Source organism: Cervus elaphus, chromosome 24 (genome assembly GCF_910594005.1).
Source record: "Cervus elaphus chromosome 24, mCerEla1.1, whole genome shotgun sequence".
NCBI classification, from domain to species: Eukaryota; Metazoa; Chordata; class Mammalia; order Artiodactyla; family Cervidae; genus Cervus; species Cervus elaphus.
The window spans coordinates 28,667,245-28,682,680 of NC_057838.1; the positions used below are offsets into that span (position 1 = coordinate 28,667,245).

At 44.2% G+C, this 15,436-nt stretch overlaps 1 protein-coding gene and 1 pseudogene across 2 annotated transcripts; both read right to left on the bottom strand.

The window, feature by feature from the left end:
- Positions 1-1,666: 1,666 nt before the first annotated feature.
- C24H3orf86 (chromosome 24 C3orf86 homolog) lies at positions 1,667-10,888 on the bottom strand. 2 transcript variants are annotated; one of them, XM_043887012.1, is made up of 3 exons: positions 6,411-6,447; positions 5,409-5,539; positions 1,667-2,353 (listed from the first exon to the last, which is right to left on the bottom strand). In XM_043887012.1, exons 2-3 carry the CDS (start codon positions 5,497-5,499, stop codon positions 1,842-1,844), a joined length of 603 nt encoding a protein of 200 aa, XP_043742947.1. In that variant the 5' UTR covers positions 5,500-5,539; positions 6,411-6,447; the 3' UTR covers positions 1,667-1,841. The 2 variants fall into 2 exon arrangements, with proteins under 2 accessions (XP_043742947.1, XP_043742948.1); XM_043887013.1 differs by lacking the exons at positions 5,409-5,539; positions 6,411-6,447 and adding an exon at positions 10,861-10,888 and having other exon boundaries at positions 1,821-2,353.
- Positions 10,889-12,248: 1,360 nt separating this feature from the next.
- On the bottom strand, positions 12,249-12,651 carry LOC122683299 (annotated as a pseudogene).
- Between the last annotated feature and the right edge of the window lie 2,785 nt (positions 12,652-15,436).

The window sequence follows — 15,436 nt, forward strand, 5'->3', positions numbered from 1 at the left end:
AGAAAAGCCATCAGTAGAAATGCAGATCACTGTAACAAGGAAATAGAAACTAGAAGCCCCTGCCTTCACAGCTGTGTGATCGTCACTCCACTCTGACTTGAGAACCACCCACAGATTTTTTTTTTTTTTATCATGTTGCTGAATCTTAGTTTCCTGACCAGGGATCGAACCTGTACCCCCCGCTGTGGAAGTGTGGAGTCCTAACCACTGGACCACCTGTGAACTGCTCCACCCACAGATCTCTATTTTTCCTTCCCCCATTTCATGTCCCCTAACGTACGTGTGTGTGCACGTGCATGCACACACACTAGCCTATAGTGCAGACCTTGGGTGAAGTATGTGGTCTTGTTAACTGCAGAGCCCTTGCAGTTAGCCACTTGCTTGGAGAGGTGTGAGGATAAGTGTTACACTCATTGCTGGCTAACTTTCCAGATTAGAGACCCTATGGACAGTCAGGCCAACCTGGACAGGAAATTTCTGTCAAGCTTTTGTCACATGAACGCGGTCAGCAGAAGAGGCCCTGCCAGGTCATGAGGCAGAAGACCAAGCCATGCTATGCTCCAAGGGCTCTGGGTGGTTTGTCCACAGGATGTGTAACAGTTACTGTTCCCCTGGGGACTCTGCTGGTGTAGATGGAGCCCTGGTCCCTGCCCCAGGCTGAGCTTGAACTTCTCTGGGCATCCCTGGGACACTTACTGGGACTCTTGGGGGCTAGATAGAGTGAGGCTAAGGAGCTCCTGCAAAGTCAGGACTAGGGGCCTGGCCACAACAACTCTGCCTGAGAAGCCAGCACCTCTAACCATGACAATGAGATCTTTGTCAAGGCCATCCATCAGGGACCCTGGAGAGCGTACACTGGTCATCCCCTCTCCCAACCCTGTGGAGCTCATGGCCCCTGCCCTCTGCCACGCTCGGCCATGCCCTTGGCACCAGCTGACCCTACGTGAGGCCTGACCTCCAGGCCCTCCGTGTCCTGGGGGCCTCACCCAGTCCTGGCTTCTGGGGACACAGTCACAGACTGTGCAGTTGAGCAGACCTGCAGACGTCACGCAGGGAGGGAAACTGAGGGCAAGAGAGGTGGGGTTCTGGCAGTGTCAGAGGGACATTGGCCAGAGATCAAGGCTGGGTTCCAGGCCTTTATTCTCCAGCCCAGAGAACCGGGGTTTCCTGGAGTCCTCAGGCTGGGATAAGGTGATTCAGAACCTCCACTTGCCACCTCCTGCCCAGCATGATCACATCAGGAGGCAGGAGTCACTCCACTTCTGGGAGGGCCAAGAGGCTGCCCACTGTCCCACCAGAGCATTGCCCAGCCCCTATTCCAACTAGGGAGGCTCTCTGCCCAAAGTATCCCTGGCCCCAGGCTGCCCTCCACCCCCCATCCAGATCCAGTTCTAACCCCTTCCTGATCAGAGCCCAGGCTGGTCCTCAATGCAGCCCTGAAGCCAGGGTGGCCCTAGATTGTGCCCAAAGACACCAGGCCTCCGAGTCCCACTCAGCCCTGCTTGTTCCTATCTCAGCCAAGGCCGGGATCCTTCAGGCTCTGGCTGGGAACTAGGCATATTACTCTGCTGCTGACAGCACAACCAAATTCTTGAATCCCAAAGAGTTAAAAATACCAAGATGTCTTGAGAGGTAAAGGGAGTTCTTAAAAAAAAAAATATGTGTCAAAATCTAAGTTAAATTTATATGGGGTTTGAAAGCACCGGGCATATTCTTGTAAGAACTCTGCCAAGGGTCCTGAGTGCCTCTAGGGGAGGCAGGCCGGTCTGGGCGTACTGGTGCCAGGCGACAATGGTTCAGCAAGGTGCTTAGAGGGCGTGGTCAGGCGTATTTGCTCAGGCTCAAAAGGAAAATCGGTTATTCCCAGAAAGGATGTTTTTCAGCTTGCAGGTGAAGCCCCAGGGGGCAGAAGGGCTGGGAGGGAAGGCAGAGGCTTGCGGCAGAAGGGCTGGCCCAAGGGGGCTGAACGGTGGCAGAGCGCCTCCTGGCGGTGAGATGGTGACAGGAACTGCAGAGAACGGCAAAGGGCTCGGGGCTCCATCTTTGGCCGGGAGATAGGGCGGCGGAGCTGGGAAGGAGTTTCGGGAGCCAACGTCTTTCAGGGCAGCTTTAGGAGCGGGTGGAGGGGAGGCGTTCTGCGCAAGTGTGCTGGCCGCGTCCTGGGTGCTGGGAGGAGCACCCTGCACGGCCCCGCGCTGAGATCTGGGTCCCTCTTCCGGCTTCTGGAGAGGAGCTGGCGACGTTGCGGCTGCGTCTGTCTTCTGGGGGTAGGTGATTTCTCCAGTTACCTCGTTTATCCAGAAAAATGTATCTTGAGTTTTCTTCCCGTGTCCAAATCGACTCTTTGACATAGCTACAGGGGAGAAAATAGAGACAACACAGGAGCGTCCTCAGTCTTCCATCCTGAGGACGGAGGGCTCCACCCACTGATTCAAAGGGAACCATCGGCCACTGGGCTTCTATAAACCACCTGTGCTAGCCCTCTGTCATTCAAGATGCTCCAGAAATCTTCCCAGGACCAAGAATAGACCTACCTGGAGGCTCCAATGAATTCTAGAAACTTTTTTTTTTCTTGGTAGTACCCGTGGGTCTTATGGGATCTTAATCCCCAGACCAAGGATTGAACTCCTGCCTAGCAATGAAAGCACAGAGCCCTAACCACTGGACCACAGGGACTTTCCTAGGTTCTTTTGTTTCTTAATTACCTTTTCAAATTTTAACATTTTAAAAGTATACTAAAAAGTATACTTTAGGGGCTTTCCTGGTCCAGTGGTTAAGAAACCGCCTGCCAATTCAGGGGACACAGTTTCAATCCTTGGTCCTGGAAGATCCCATATGCTGCAGGGCAACTAAACCTGCAAGCCACAGCTACTGAGCTTGTGCCCTGCACCAAGAGAAGTCACAGCAATGAGAAGCCCATGCACTGCAATGAAGAGTAGCCCCCGGTCACCACAACTAGAGAAAGCCCACAGCAACGAAGACCTAGTGCAGTCAAAAATAAATCAGTAAAAATAAAATTTTTTTAAGTATACTTTACATCTTTATCTAGTTCAGATACGCTTGTGTGTGTGTGTTTGTGTGAATGCATGTGCTTGTGTGTGAATGAATACTAACAGTTTCATGAAATGTCAGTGGTTGTGTGCCATGGTCTCTGATATTTTCTATGCAACTGAGTTCCCCCATAATCTTTTAAGAAAATGCTCATTGCCATTCCTGAAACTCATTTTATAAAGGAAGCAACAATGATTAAAGAATGACAGCTTCAAAAACGCTGTCTTAGATTAACAGGAAAACGGAGAATGCTGGACCTTCTACAAAGACACCAAAAAAAATCACTCTTACAAATTTTACAAACACATGACCATGTGTAGTCAGTGAAAAGGCCCCCTAAAGATGTCCTTGCCCTAGTCTTTGGAACCTGAATATGAATATGTTTTATTATCTGGCCAAGGGAACTTTGCAGATGTAATTAAAATGATGGACCTAAATCTAGGGCATACTATCCTGTATCACCTGGGTGCCCCAACCGAATCACTTGGGCTTTCTGAAACATAGAGAACTTTTTCTCACTGGGGTCAGAGAGATAGAACAGAAGAAGTAGAAGACAAACTAAGTATGAGAAGGATTCTACTGCCATCGCTGGCTTGATGACGGCAGGACCGAGTGAAGACCGTGAGAAGGAAGTCAACTCTGTCAACAAAATGAATGAGCCTAGAAGTGGATTTTCCTCAGAGTCTCCAGGTAAGAGCCAAGGATAGACAAAAACCTTGATGGCAGTCTTGTGAGACCCTAAGCAGAGGAACAAGCAACACTTGGCAGTCTCAGGCTCTGTGAGATAGTAAATGGCTCTTGTTCCAAGCAGCTAAATTTGTGGTCATTTGTTACTGCGACAACAAACTCACACACCATGGGAACACTTTTCCAGGAACACTGCAAGAGGGAGGCTTCAAAGCTGATAGTTTCTGAGCTCAGGGTAAGCCTGCCTTGGTGTGGGCCTCTTGGCCAGTCTGGAGATTCCTCTTTCCTTCTTTCAAGATTGATAATTGCTTCACTTTCATTAGAATGGACAGGGACTGTCACCCCTGAGAAACATCAAGTTACACTACCTAGAACATCAAGGAGCTTTCAAGATTCTGACACCTACATCCTATGTGAAGCTCTGATTTGCCCTCAGGCAGAGAGGATTTCTCCACCTTCCCCAGTGGTCCACAAGGCCATGGAGAAGTCAGCACACTCGGCAGGATTCCCAGAATCAGGGTTGTTTGTAGCAAGGGCACAATGGTTTGAACAGGTAGGGGCTGGCCAGGAGCTAGGTAGCTAAAAAGGTGTGAAGGATTTGAAGCTCACCTGTCAGAAGGTGCTGGAGGGAGGAGTCTATGGAGGGAGCTTCAGAGAGAAAGGGCCGTAGAAGACTGGGGGCTCCTAGCAACCTTATTATTGTGTAAAGTGCTTCCCACCCTATCCCAGCCCAGATTCTACCTAGTAACCTCAACTCTTTCCAGCAAAGCCATACACACACCTCACCCCTCCTCCGGACCCCTCTGCCATAGCACCTGAGATCCCAACCTAGAGGTGTCCCTGACACCTGCCCTTGCCTTTCCCCGAGTTGCCAACTTGTGCCAGCTCCCCTGCATGGCTCCACAAAGCAGCATCTGTTTTCTCTAGGATACAAGCCTATAGACAAGGGGGTGTGTCCTCCCCTGGCAGGGTTAGTTCATGTTAGCATAGTGGATGCCAGGCTAGAAATTTCTCACAGATCTACTCCCTACTCAGCTGGGCGTGGCTCACCCTTGGACCCAAACTTTCTCTGCAGCCTCAGCTCCCTGAGAACTAGACCTGTTCCCCATGGTGGCTTGTTTGCTGGAGCAACACATCATTTTTTTTCAAGCAGGACGCATCGCTTCCTTCCTTTCCATACATCAGGAATTATTAAGTGCTGGCTTCAAATATCTTTTGGCTAATTTAATTTTCAAGGACCAGGGACTTCCTGGCAGTCCAGTGGTTAAGATGCTGAGTTCCCAATATCGGGGGCATGGGTTTGATCCCTCGTCAGGAAACGAAGATCCCACATGCCCCATGAAGGAGGGAAAAAAATTTCAAGGACCAAATTATGTCAGAATCAGACACTCTTTTTTGTGTATGTGCATGTCTAAATTTTTCCTCTTTCCTTACAGAGAAGAATAATTAGCTATCTATCTAAAGTCAATTCCCTCTTATTTTTTCCTGTCACACTTTATCTCTTTTCCCTCTCCTGAATATGTGAAGGATTTACTTATCAAAAAATGCATTCGGATGTTATATATATACTCTATGAACATTTAGGTTGGATGAAGCCAAAATTGTCTAAATAAGAAAAAGGAAAGAAATGTTACTAAAGTATTTCTATTTATGAACATTGGAAAGTATACTTGGGAGTTTCCGGGCTGGTGGACACATGGAAATGCTGGCACGTTGGTCATTCAGACAGGGCATGGATGTTACCGTGTGAGTCTCTTCCATCTGGCTGTTCCTGGCTTATATCCTATAATAAACCAGTAATCTAGGGAGGAAAAAAAGTATATTTACCTAATAGCCTTTGTAACTATTATGAAATAATAAGAAATTAATTTAAAAGAAAATCTGCTAAAAAAAAAAAAAGAAAGAAAATCTGATATGATTCAGTCTTCACTAATTTATCATTTAAAAACATGTTAACACAATATTTTGGTTTGTCTAAGACCAAAATTAAATTTCTCATGGTTCAAACTTCCTATATTTCTTATACTGGTTTCATTAGTTAAATATGTTTCCATTATATTCCATTCTATAACTTAGTGGAAAGTAGGCCTCATCCAATCCATTGAAGACCTGAAGGAAAAAAAAAAAAGCTCTCATGACTGTCTTCAGCCTGTAATGTCAGTCTTCTTGTGCCTTTGGCCTCCAACTTAGACTGGAACTTCAGTAGCAGCTCTCCTGAGTCTGGACTTCTCAGCTTTCATAATAATGTAAGCCAATTCCTTATAATAACACACACTCTCTCTCTACACATACACACACACATACACACATGTTGTTGGCTCCATTTCTCTGGACAACCCTAATACAGTCTTTTTAAATGACTACATTAGTAGAGGTTCCTTTTTTGTCACCAAACTATTCTGCTAATTCTCAGTCCTTTCAGCATACACTTAAATCCTGTTGTTAGCAATTCCCTTGCATAGATCTAGTTTTCTTTTCTTTTTCTTTTTTTTTTCAAAAAAACATATTTACAAAATGTTCATATTTTTAAAGATTGCAGAAATAAATTCACCCTTAAAAATAAAGACTGCTCCTCAAAACTAAATTTCCCAGAAATTATAAGTTCACAGGACTAAAACAATTGCCCTTGCCCAGGCACATTAACCAGCAAAAACAGAGAGGTACATATTTACACTGGTAGCAAAGGTGCTTTCCTCCACAAATTGCCTTGGAGGGTCCACGTGACAGCACAGGGTGAGCGCTATGACTGACTGAAGACCTTGATGTCATAAACGCCAGGTGCCAGAGAATAAAAGGAGATGGCCGTGGGGCAGGGAGGGGATGACCAGACTTCAGCAACTCTTCCTCCTGGTTCTTTCCTTTGAAGTCCTCCTCCCCTCAAGCCCACTGAACATGGCCTTCGAACCCACGTAGCATTCTAGTCCCAGGCCCAAAGTCTTCTCATTGCCCCTCAATTGGACCCACCTTTTTCACCCAGCGTCTAACAGCTGAATAGCTGCTCAGATCTTGAAACCTACTCCAACCTAGAAGGTAAGGGCTTTCAGTGACCAGGAAGGATGGTCACTTCATACCTCCTAAAAGAAATAGAACTCACAAATGCATAGGAAACAGCCTTTGGCAAACAAGGGTGTCACTTATTTAGACCAGGAGTGGACTTGGATACATTGGACTGAAGCTCTGATCAAACCTAAAAATAAACTTTGGACAGTTTAGGAGACCTTTCTTGTTCCTGGAAAAGCTTCTTAAAAGCTGTACTCCCACGGGGCATGGGGTTAGTTCATCGAAGCCCAGGGACCATGGGGTTCCTTGCCAAGTGAGGGGTGGATCCCTCCATTGCCCACTGATGGAGAACTCACCGAGGTTTTCTCTCCCCTCCTGTAGATGTCTAGAAGTCAGGTGGGGTCAAAGAACAGGCCTCTACCCACATTTATGTGGGTAAATGAAGTCACAGCACAAGTCACCTACCCCACGTGGAAGACAGATCCTCCGGCACTGTCTCCTGCTTGTCTGCTGAACCTGACATGTGAACCGCCATCTGGATGTGGGGCTGGGGATGTGGTTGCCCCCTGTCCCAGAGGCCCACCTATTGTCCCTACACAGACATGGGGTCCAGCGTCACCCCCTGCTGCTGCCTCTCCAAGAAAAAGTGGCCCAAAGAGCCCTGGCTACTCTCCAGGTGCTGACCAGGGGCCTGTTACTCTCAACAGACCTCCATCGCTGCCAGATACAGGGCCTCCTCCGCTCTGCAAGCCATCCACACCACCCCCTCAGCCACTGCCCGCTACATTCCCCTCCCCACAAGGCACTCTCCCAGCGCAGGGGCTTTCCTACTTCCATGATTTGTCCCTGAAGCTGACATCCTTCAGCCCCGAGAAAGTCATCTTCCAGGTTGTTAGCCTCACTCACAGGATGCTACACAGGATCCTCAGAGGCCTCCAGCCTGACATAAATCATGACCTGGTTTGATCTTTAAAATTTTCTCAAAATCTAATTTTGGAGGCTTTCTTCAATTCTTTTTATCGTTATATATACATGTAATTATTTTAGGCAATTAAAAAAATAACACCCAGTGTGTCAGTCTTTGTGCTCCTATGTATTTTCTGTTTCAAAAAAAAGATATGATTAGGAAAATGATGAAGATATTCACTGAAAAAAAAAGGCTGGGACCTAGAGTCTTTCATTTCAGTGGTCCTATAAAGAGCGAAGCCTTCTACTATTGGAAAGGAATCCAAAACATAGGGAACATTCAGTGGTCTCTGCCACACCAATGGCATATGGAATCTTTGAGAGAGTTGGAAACAGAAACACAAGGGAGAAGAAACAACAGAAATATAAAGCAACCAAAAAAACAAAAGATAAAATGGCAGTCATCAGTCTTCATATATCAGTAATTATCCTAAATTTTAGGTGAATTAAATTCACCAACCAAAAGACAGGGTGGCTAGACGGATTGAAAAACAAGATCCCATTATATGGTGCTCCCAAGAAACTCAGCTCTAGAGATAAATGTAGGCTCAATGTGAAAGAATGGCATACTCCAAGCAAATGGCAGCCAAAATAAAAAGTGTGGCCGTACTCACCTCAGACAAAATAGACTTCAAACCATACAAGGTTAACGAGAGGCAAATATAATGATCAAAGGCATGATTTATCAAAAAGGCACAACATGTATTAATATATAGGCACATAACATGGAAACACCAAAAAATATGAAACAATTAATAATATAATTGTTTAAAGGCAGGAAAGGGGAAATTGACAGCAACACAGTAATTGTAAGGGACTTATACACGTCACTTACATCAATGGATAGATACTTCAGACAGAATATCAACAGGGAAACATTGGCCTTAAGTGAAACATGGAACCAAACAGACCTAAAACTATATATAAAACATTCCATCCAAAAGCTGCAGAATACATTCTTCTCAAGTGCACATGGAACATTCTCAAGAATAGACCATGTGTTAGGACACAAGAAGTTATTCAGTAAACTTAAGAAAACTAAAATCATATCAAATATCATATTCAATGGTGAAAAACTGAGAATTATCCCTCTAAGATCAGGAATAAGACAAGGGCCTACTCTCACCATTCTTTTTAACATGGCATTGGAAGTCCTAGCCAGGGCAATTAGGCAAGGAAAAGAGGGAAAAGGCACTCAACTTGAAAAGAAACAAGTAAAACTTTCACTATTTGCTGATACCATGATTTTGTATATAGAAAACACTGAAGACTCCATTACACACGAAAAAACCTACTAAAAAATATAAACAAATACAAGGCCTTCCCTGGTAGTCCAGTGGTTAAGAATCCACCTGCCAATGCAAGGGACACAGGTTCAATCCCTGGTCTGGGAAGACTCCACATGCCGAGGGGCAACTAAGCCCATACGCCGCAACTACTGAAGCCTGCTAGCTCTAGAGACCCTGATCTGCAACAAGGGAAGCCACCACACTGCAAAGCCCACATACCACAATAGAGAGCAACCCCCACTCGCCACAACTAGACAAAGGCTATGTGCAGCAGTAGAGACCCAGCGCAGCCATAAGTAAATAAATAAAGCATTTTTTAAAAATACAGTAAAGTTGCAAGGTACAAATTAATATGTAAAAACCTGTTGCATTTTTGTACAGTAACAATGAACCAGGAAAAAGACACATTAAGAAAGCAATTTCATTTACAATCACAACAAAAAAATAAAATAAAATATCCCTAGGAATAAATTTAACGAAGGAGTAAAAAACTGAAAACTATAAGATACTGTTGAAAGAAATTGAAGACACAAAGAAATGGAAAAATATGTCATGCTTATTGCTTGGAAGAAGTAACATTGTTAAAACGTCCATATTACCTAAGGAAATCTACAGATTCAATGCAATCCCTATCAAAATCCCAATATTTTTCACAGAGGTAGAATTAAAAAAATCCTAAAATCTGTATGAAACCACAAAAGATCCAGATAGCCAAAGCAGTCCTGAGAAAAAAGAACAAAGATGCAGGTGTCACAATCGCTGATGTCAGATTTTACTAGAAGGCTAGTAATCAAAACAGCATGGTATTGGCAGAAAAATAGATGCTTAAGACTCTTTGCTTCCACTGCAAGGAGTGCAGGTTTGATCTCTGGTCAGGGAAGTTCTGCACGTGAGGTGCAGTCAAAAAGAAAAAGAAATGTGTTGGAGAGAATGTAGGAAAGAAAGAATCATATATTGTTCATGGGAAAGTAAGTTGGTGCAGCCACTATGGAAAACAATATGGCAATTCCTCAGTATATTATTAGAATTACCACATGATCCAGTTCTTCTGCTTCTGAGGACTTATCCAAAGAATATGGAAATATAATTTTGAAAAGATAAAATGCACCCTATGTTCATTGCCACAGCATATACAATAAGCAAGATGAGGAAACAACTGAAGTACCCATCAACACAAGGATGTGCTGTATATAAAGATGTGGATAAAGGATAAAGATGTGGTGTATATATACAATGGAAATATTATTCAGTCATAAAAAGATGAAATCTTGTCATCTGTGACAGAATGGACTTTAAGGGTATTACACCAAGTGAAATAAGTCAGATGGAGAAAAACAAAATACAATTTTATTCATACACGAAATATAAAAAAACAAGAATAAAAACAGATACAATCGCTTCTCGGCCTTTTGGCTAAGATCAAGTGTAAAAACAGATACAAAGAACAAGCTGGTGGTTATCAGAGGGTAAGGGTGAAAAGGGTAAAAGCGATCAACTGTATGGTGGATCAAAACTAGACTTTTGGTGGTGAGCACACTGCAGTGTATATAAAAGTAGAATTACAGTGCTGAACACATGAAACTTATGCTATAAACCAATGTTGACTCAATTTTTAAAAAATATTCCATGAATGAATGAATGAACAAATGAATGATTACTCCAACTACTGTGACCAACGATAAGTGAAAAGTCATCCCAGGACTGAAGCTTCGTAGTGTGTGAACAAGACATCTGAAGACAGGAAGACACCAACTGTTATTGGACACTGGATTACTCTAGCACTAGCAACTAAGGCTTACCACTTGGAACATTCCTCTACAATCCAGCTCATACAGGTAAAATCATAGTAATGAGACTTTCTACTTACCCGAGATAGCTCCTTCTGATGATATTGCAGCCACCGAGCTTGGTTTCAGGACTCCAACTAGACTTTCTTCTTCTTTTTTTTTTTTGGAAGAAAATTAAGTCTTATTTATTTTTAAAACCAAACCACTAGGAAAATATATCACAGTCTTGAAACAGAAAACAGACAATATTATTAAGTAATAAGTCGGTAAAAAGATAAGGTCCTTATCAAAATAAGGTGCCAGAACTGGGCAAGAATGATGCATGTAGCAAAGGCCCTGGTAAAAGTGGTATTTGGTAACGGAGGGCAGTCCCTTTATCGCTCTAAAGGAGCTAAAGCTCACCCCTAAATTGTTTACTTTTCCTCCCTTGACTTTCTTGTTGCCAGGGAAGTGTCTCAGTAAAGCTCTGTTATTTCGGGGCAAAGTAAGCAACACTGGGTTTTGGCTTTCATTCTGTTTCATGAAAACCAGATTTTTCCAAAGCCTGTACTTCACAACCTTCTTAATTAAGCAGCCAACAGTTCCTCTTTCACTGTTCATTCCTGAATATGAGCATATAACACCGTCAAAATCCCGTTTCCCTTCAAGGGTGAGTGTCACTGTAGGACTGCATTGTCACTTGCCTGACTTTGCTGCAGGCTGCCCCAGGACTCACCGTGGCTGCCAATGAAAGGGAACACTTGCTTCCCTTACCAATGTGATACCACTTCTTATATTTTTGCAGGGTCTCCAGGCTGAAAGATGCAGTGTGAAAATATTAAGAAATACACAGCCACATCTTGGTCAGAAATGACTATCTGCAGGGACCCTTTCAAAGTTTTTATCCAAACTTCCTCTCCCAACTTTACATCTTTTAAAGTCATGCCCTTGTCTATAAAACAAAACCAAGCAAAACAAAATCCCTAGAAGCCCCCTGTCCCTTTCTAAATTAGTGACTGCATGAGTTTTATTAATTTGTGGGAAAAGGTGTCGTGATCCTTCTGGTAAACAGCAGGTGGGCAACAAATAGAAACACCTCTTCTTATACTCCACTAGACCATAAGCAGGTTAGATGAACCTGCCAGCCTCTTGGTATCTATGCAGTAAGAGAATCTGGTACCTTGAAGGGCCCTGATTTGGTACAAGGGAGCCTCCCTGTTGCCAAGAGAAGCACTTGCCACATGAAATTCAGGCTCACAAAAAACCTCCTGAGCTATCAGTGACCCAAATTTTAGCACCGTTTTTTTCCATTTCACTTTCTAGGATTGAAACACAAAGGAACCAGCGTTCAGAGCAAAGAAACACAGGCCTTAGACTTGCTGCCATCCTTAATTTCCTCATTCATCAACTTTCCTTAAAAGACCCAAATCCCCATTCCTCTTTTTAAATCGATTCCTGCCCTCACCCCTGGATGGCCACTAGCAGACAGCTATTTCCCAATGGCTGAGAGAGACTCCTTCATCTTCCTGGTCAAGGTTGGGATGAAGTTCACTTGGTCACGCAGGTCTCCAGCCGCCGCTCCACCTGCAGCTCCTTACTCCTCACATCTATTGAATCTCTGACTTTGTCACTGCAATACATAGAGTGCTCCGGGCCAGGCGGTCCTGGAACTTCTCCAACTCGCTGGTCACCAGGGCCTGGGCTTGAGCCAGAGATGCATGGCAGTGCTCAATGCACTGGTGCACTTGCTACACGGACGCCTGGCTGTCTTCGCAACAGCCGGCGCTGCACCAGAACATGAGGCTCTGCACCTTCTGGATATTTTCCCTCTCCAGACACTTCACCGTGGAGTCCACTGCCTCCTGCACCCAGAGCTGCTGCAGCTCCACCATGGCAACCCACGCGGTTCCTGGCTGCACCAGCGCCCACGTGGACTCCCACACACAGGCCAGACCTTCTTATACGTAACTTCTTTTTTTTTTTCCTCACATGACTTTTTAAAAAACATTTAATTGGAGGCTAATTACTTTACAATATTGTGGTGGTTTTTGCCATACATTCACATGAATCAGCCTTAAGACATAAAAGTTCCTGCTTATGTTCACATTAGACTGCACCTTGACAGAACAAGCTTCTCAGCTGTGGGTCTGATGATAGAAAATTTAAATGTATATAATTAATTGTAAACAGACCAAGAAGGAAAACCTGTGGATTTTCCCAACAACTTTATACTTCTATATGAATAAGATTCATGTGTCCAACTATTATGTGGAAATGTCTGCATGAATCTAAAAGCGTATTTCTCTTGGGTTGCTGAGGTCAGTATTTAGTATTGTTCTGTACACATAATGACTCCTTGGACTGACTCTCACCAAGGGAGAATCTTCCATGGCCATTTTAAATAAGCCACAATGATGTATCTGAAGGCAGTCTGTTTTCTGCTCTCATTCAAATCTTAAGTTGCAGAGGGAAAATATCTTAGACCAATTTTTTCTACCTCTATTCAATATATTTATCAGATTCTCTAATTCACACCAATAGGAACCACCTATTGAAACCACATCAATATCCTGTTAATCTTAAACAGTACACCTAGATGCACACATTCTCCTTAACTTAGCTATCTTATACAGATTTAATAGTGAAGGGCATGAACTGATGTGCTCCCAGGTCATTTGGGCAACAAAGATAGCTCAACCATGAATGTAAATGGAGGCATCCTTGCCTCTTTAATTGGCTCTAGGACTCCACTGGCTGGTTTCCCCTGTGCTCTGCTGGGGTCTTATCCAGGTCACTGCTCCATTTGAGGCAAATGTGGATTCTGTGTTGCGTTTTGTTAAAGTCACTGCTGCTGCTGCTGCTGCTAAGTCGCTTCAGTCGTGTCCGACTCTGTGCGACGCCATAGACGGCAGCCCACCAGGCTCCCCCGTCCCTGGGATTCTCCAGGCAGGAACACTGGAGTGGGTTGCCATTTCCTTCTCCAATGCATGAAAATGAAAAGCAAAAGGGAAGTTGCTCTGCCGTGTCCGACTCTTAGCAACCCCATAGGCTGCAGCCTACCAGGCTCCGCCGTCCATGGGATTTTCCAGGCAAGAGTACTGGAGTGGGGTCCCATTAATTTATTTATTGAAACTTGTAAAATAAATGTTCATGAAGAATACTCTTAACTGTGTTCTTAATTTTAAGAAACTCTTCCTGAGACTTTTACTGAGTTCATTACAGCAAGATAAGGTCAGTCAACAGCTATTACAAGGTCAATGGGTAAAACCAACTGATGACATAATTCACTCCTTTAAGTGACCAATTGTCTACAATTTAACACAAAATTTCCTCAACAAGTATTATCCGTCTCAAAATTTTAAGTCAAATATCCTAGGAATTTTAAAAATAATTCAGGAAAGTTGCATCATTTATTAGATTGTCTTTCTGCTTCAAACCTGGCCTTCTAGAGATGCTTTGTGATGATGGGATTGGAATTCTGCAATCCACATCTCTGCTTTGCCTGCTGGTTTCATTAGGTTCTGCAATCAATGAGTATGAGAGAGAAGCTGCAATACTGGACGATGTGATGATTAATTTTGTGTGCCAGCTTGTCTGGGCCACAAACATTTGGTCAGATGTTATTCTGTTAGGGTGTTTTTTGGATGCAATTAACATTTAAATTAGTGGGCTGTGTGAGTAAAGTAGATTACTCTCCATAATGTGGACAGGCCTGTTCTAATCAGTTGAATGCTGGAATAAAACAGACTGGCCTTCCCAGGCAACAAAGAATACTCTAGCAGACTGTCTACCAACTTCACCCACAACATTAGCTCTTTCAGGTTCTACCGCAAACAGCCTTTGGGCGGAACTGGAATATGGGCTCTCCTGGATCTCCAACCTGCTGGCACACTCAGCGAATTTTGGACCACATGAGCCAATTTTATTTACACACACACACACACACACACACACACACACACACACACACACACACACACACACACACACACACACACACACACACACACACACACACACACACACACACACACACACACACACACACCCATTGATTCTGATTCTCTGGAGAATCCTAACACTGGAATATGGGCTCTCCTGGATCTCCAAATTTTGGACCACATGAGCCAATTTTATTTACACACACACACACACACACACACACACACACACACACACACACACACACCCCATTGATTCTGATTCACACACACACACACACACACACACACACACACACACACACACACACACACCCCATTGATTCTGATTCTCTGGAGAATCCTAACACTGGAATATGGGCTCTCCTGGATCTCCAACCTGCTGGCACACTCAGCGAATTTTGGACCACATGAGCCAATTTTATTTACACACACACACACACACACACACACACACACACACACACACACACACACACACACACACACACACACACACACACACACACACACACACACACACACACACACCCCATTGATTCTGATTCTCTGGAGAATCCTAACATAGGAGGAAGAGGAGACTTGTTCCTTCTTGCCTTTTGTGGGCACTGCTTTCTGTTCCCAATGCTTCTTCCTTCTGGGGCAATTCCTTTTGGTAGCAGCAGTAGAGTCCGGCTGTGCTCTCCTTCTCATAGGTCTGAACTCAGTTCCACAGGGGTCCACTTGCAATGTCTAC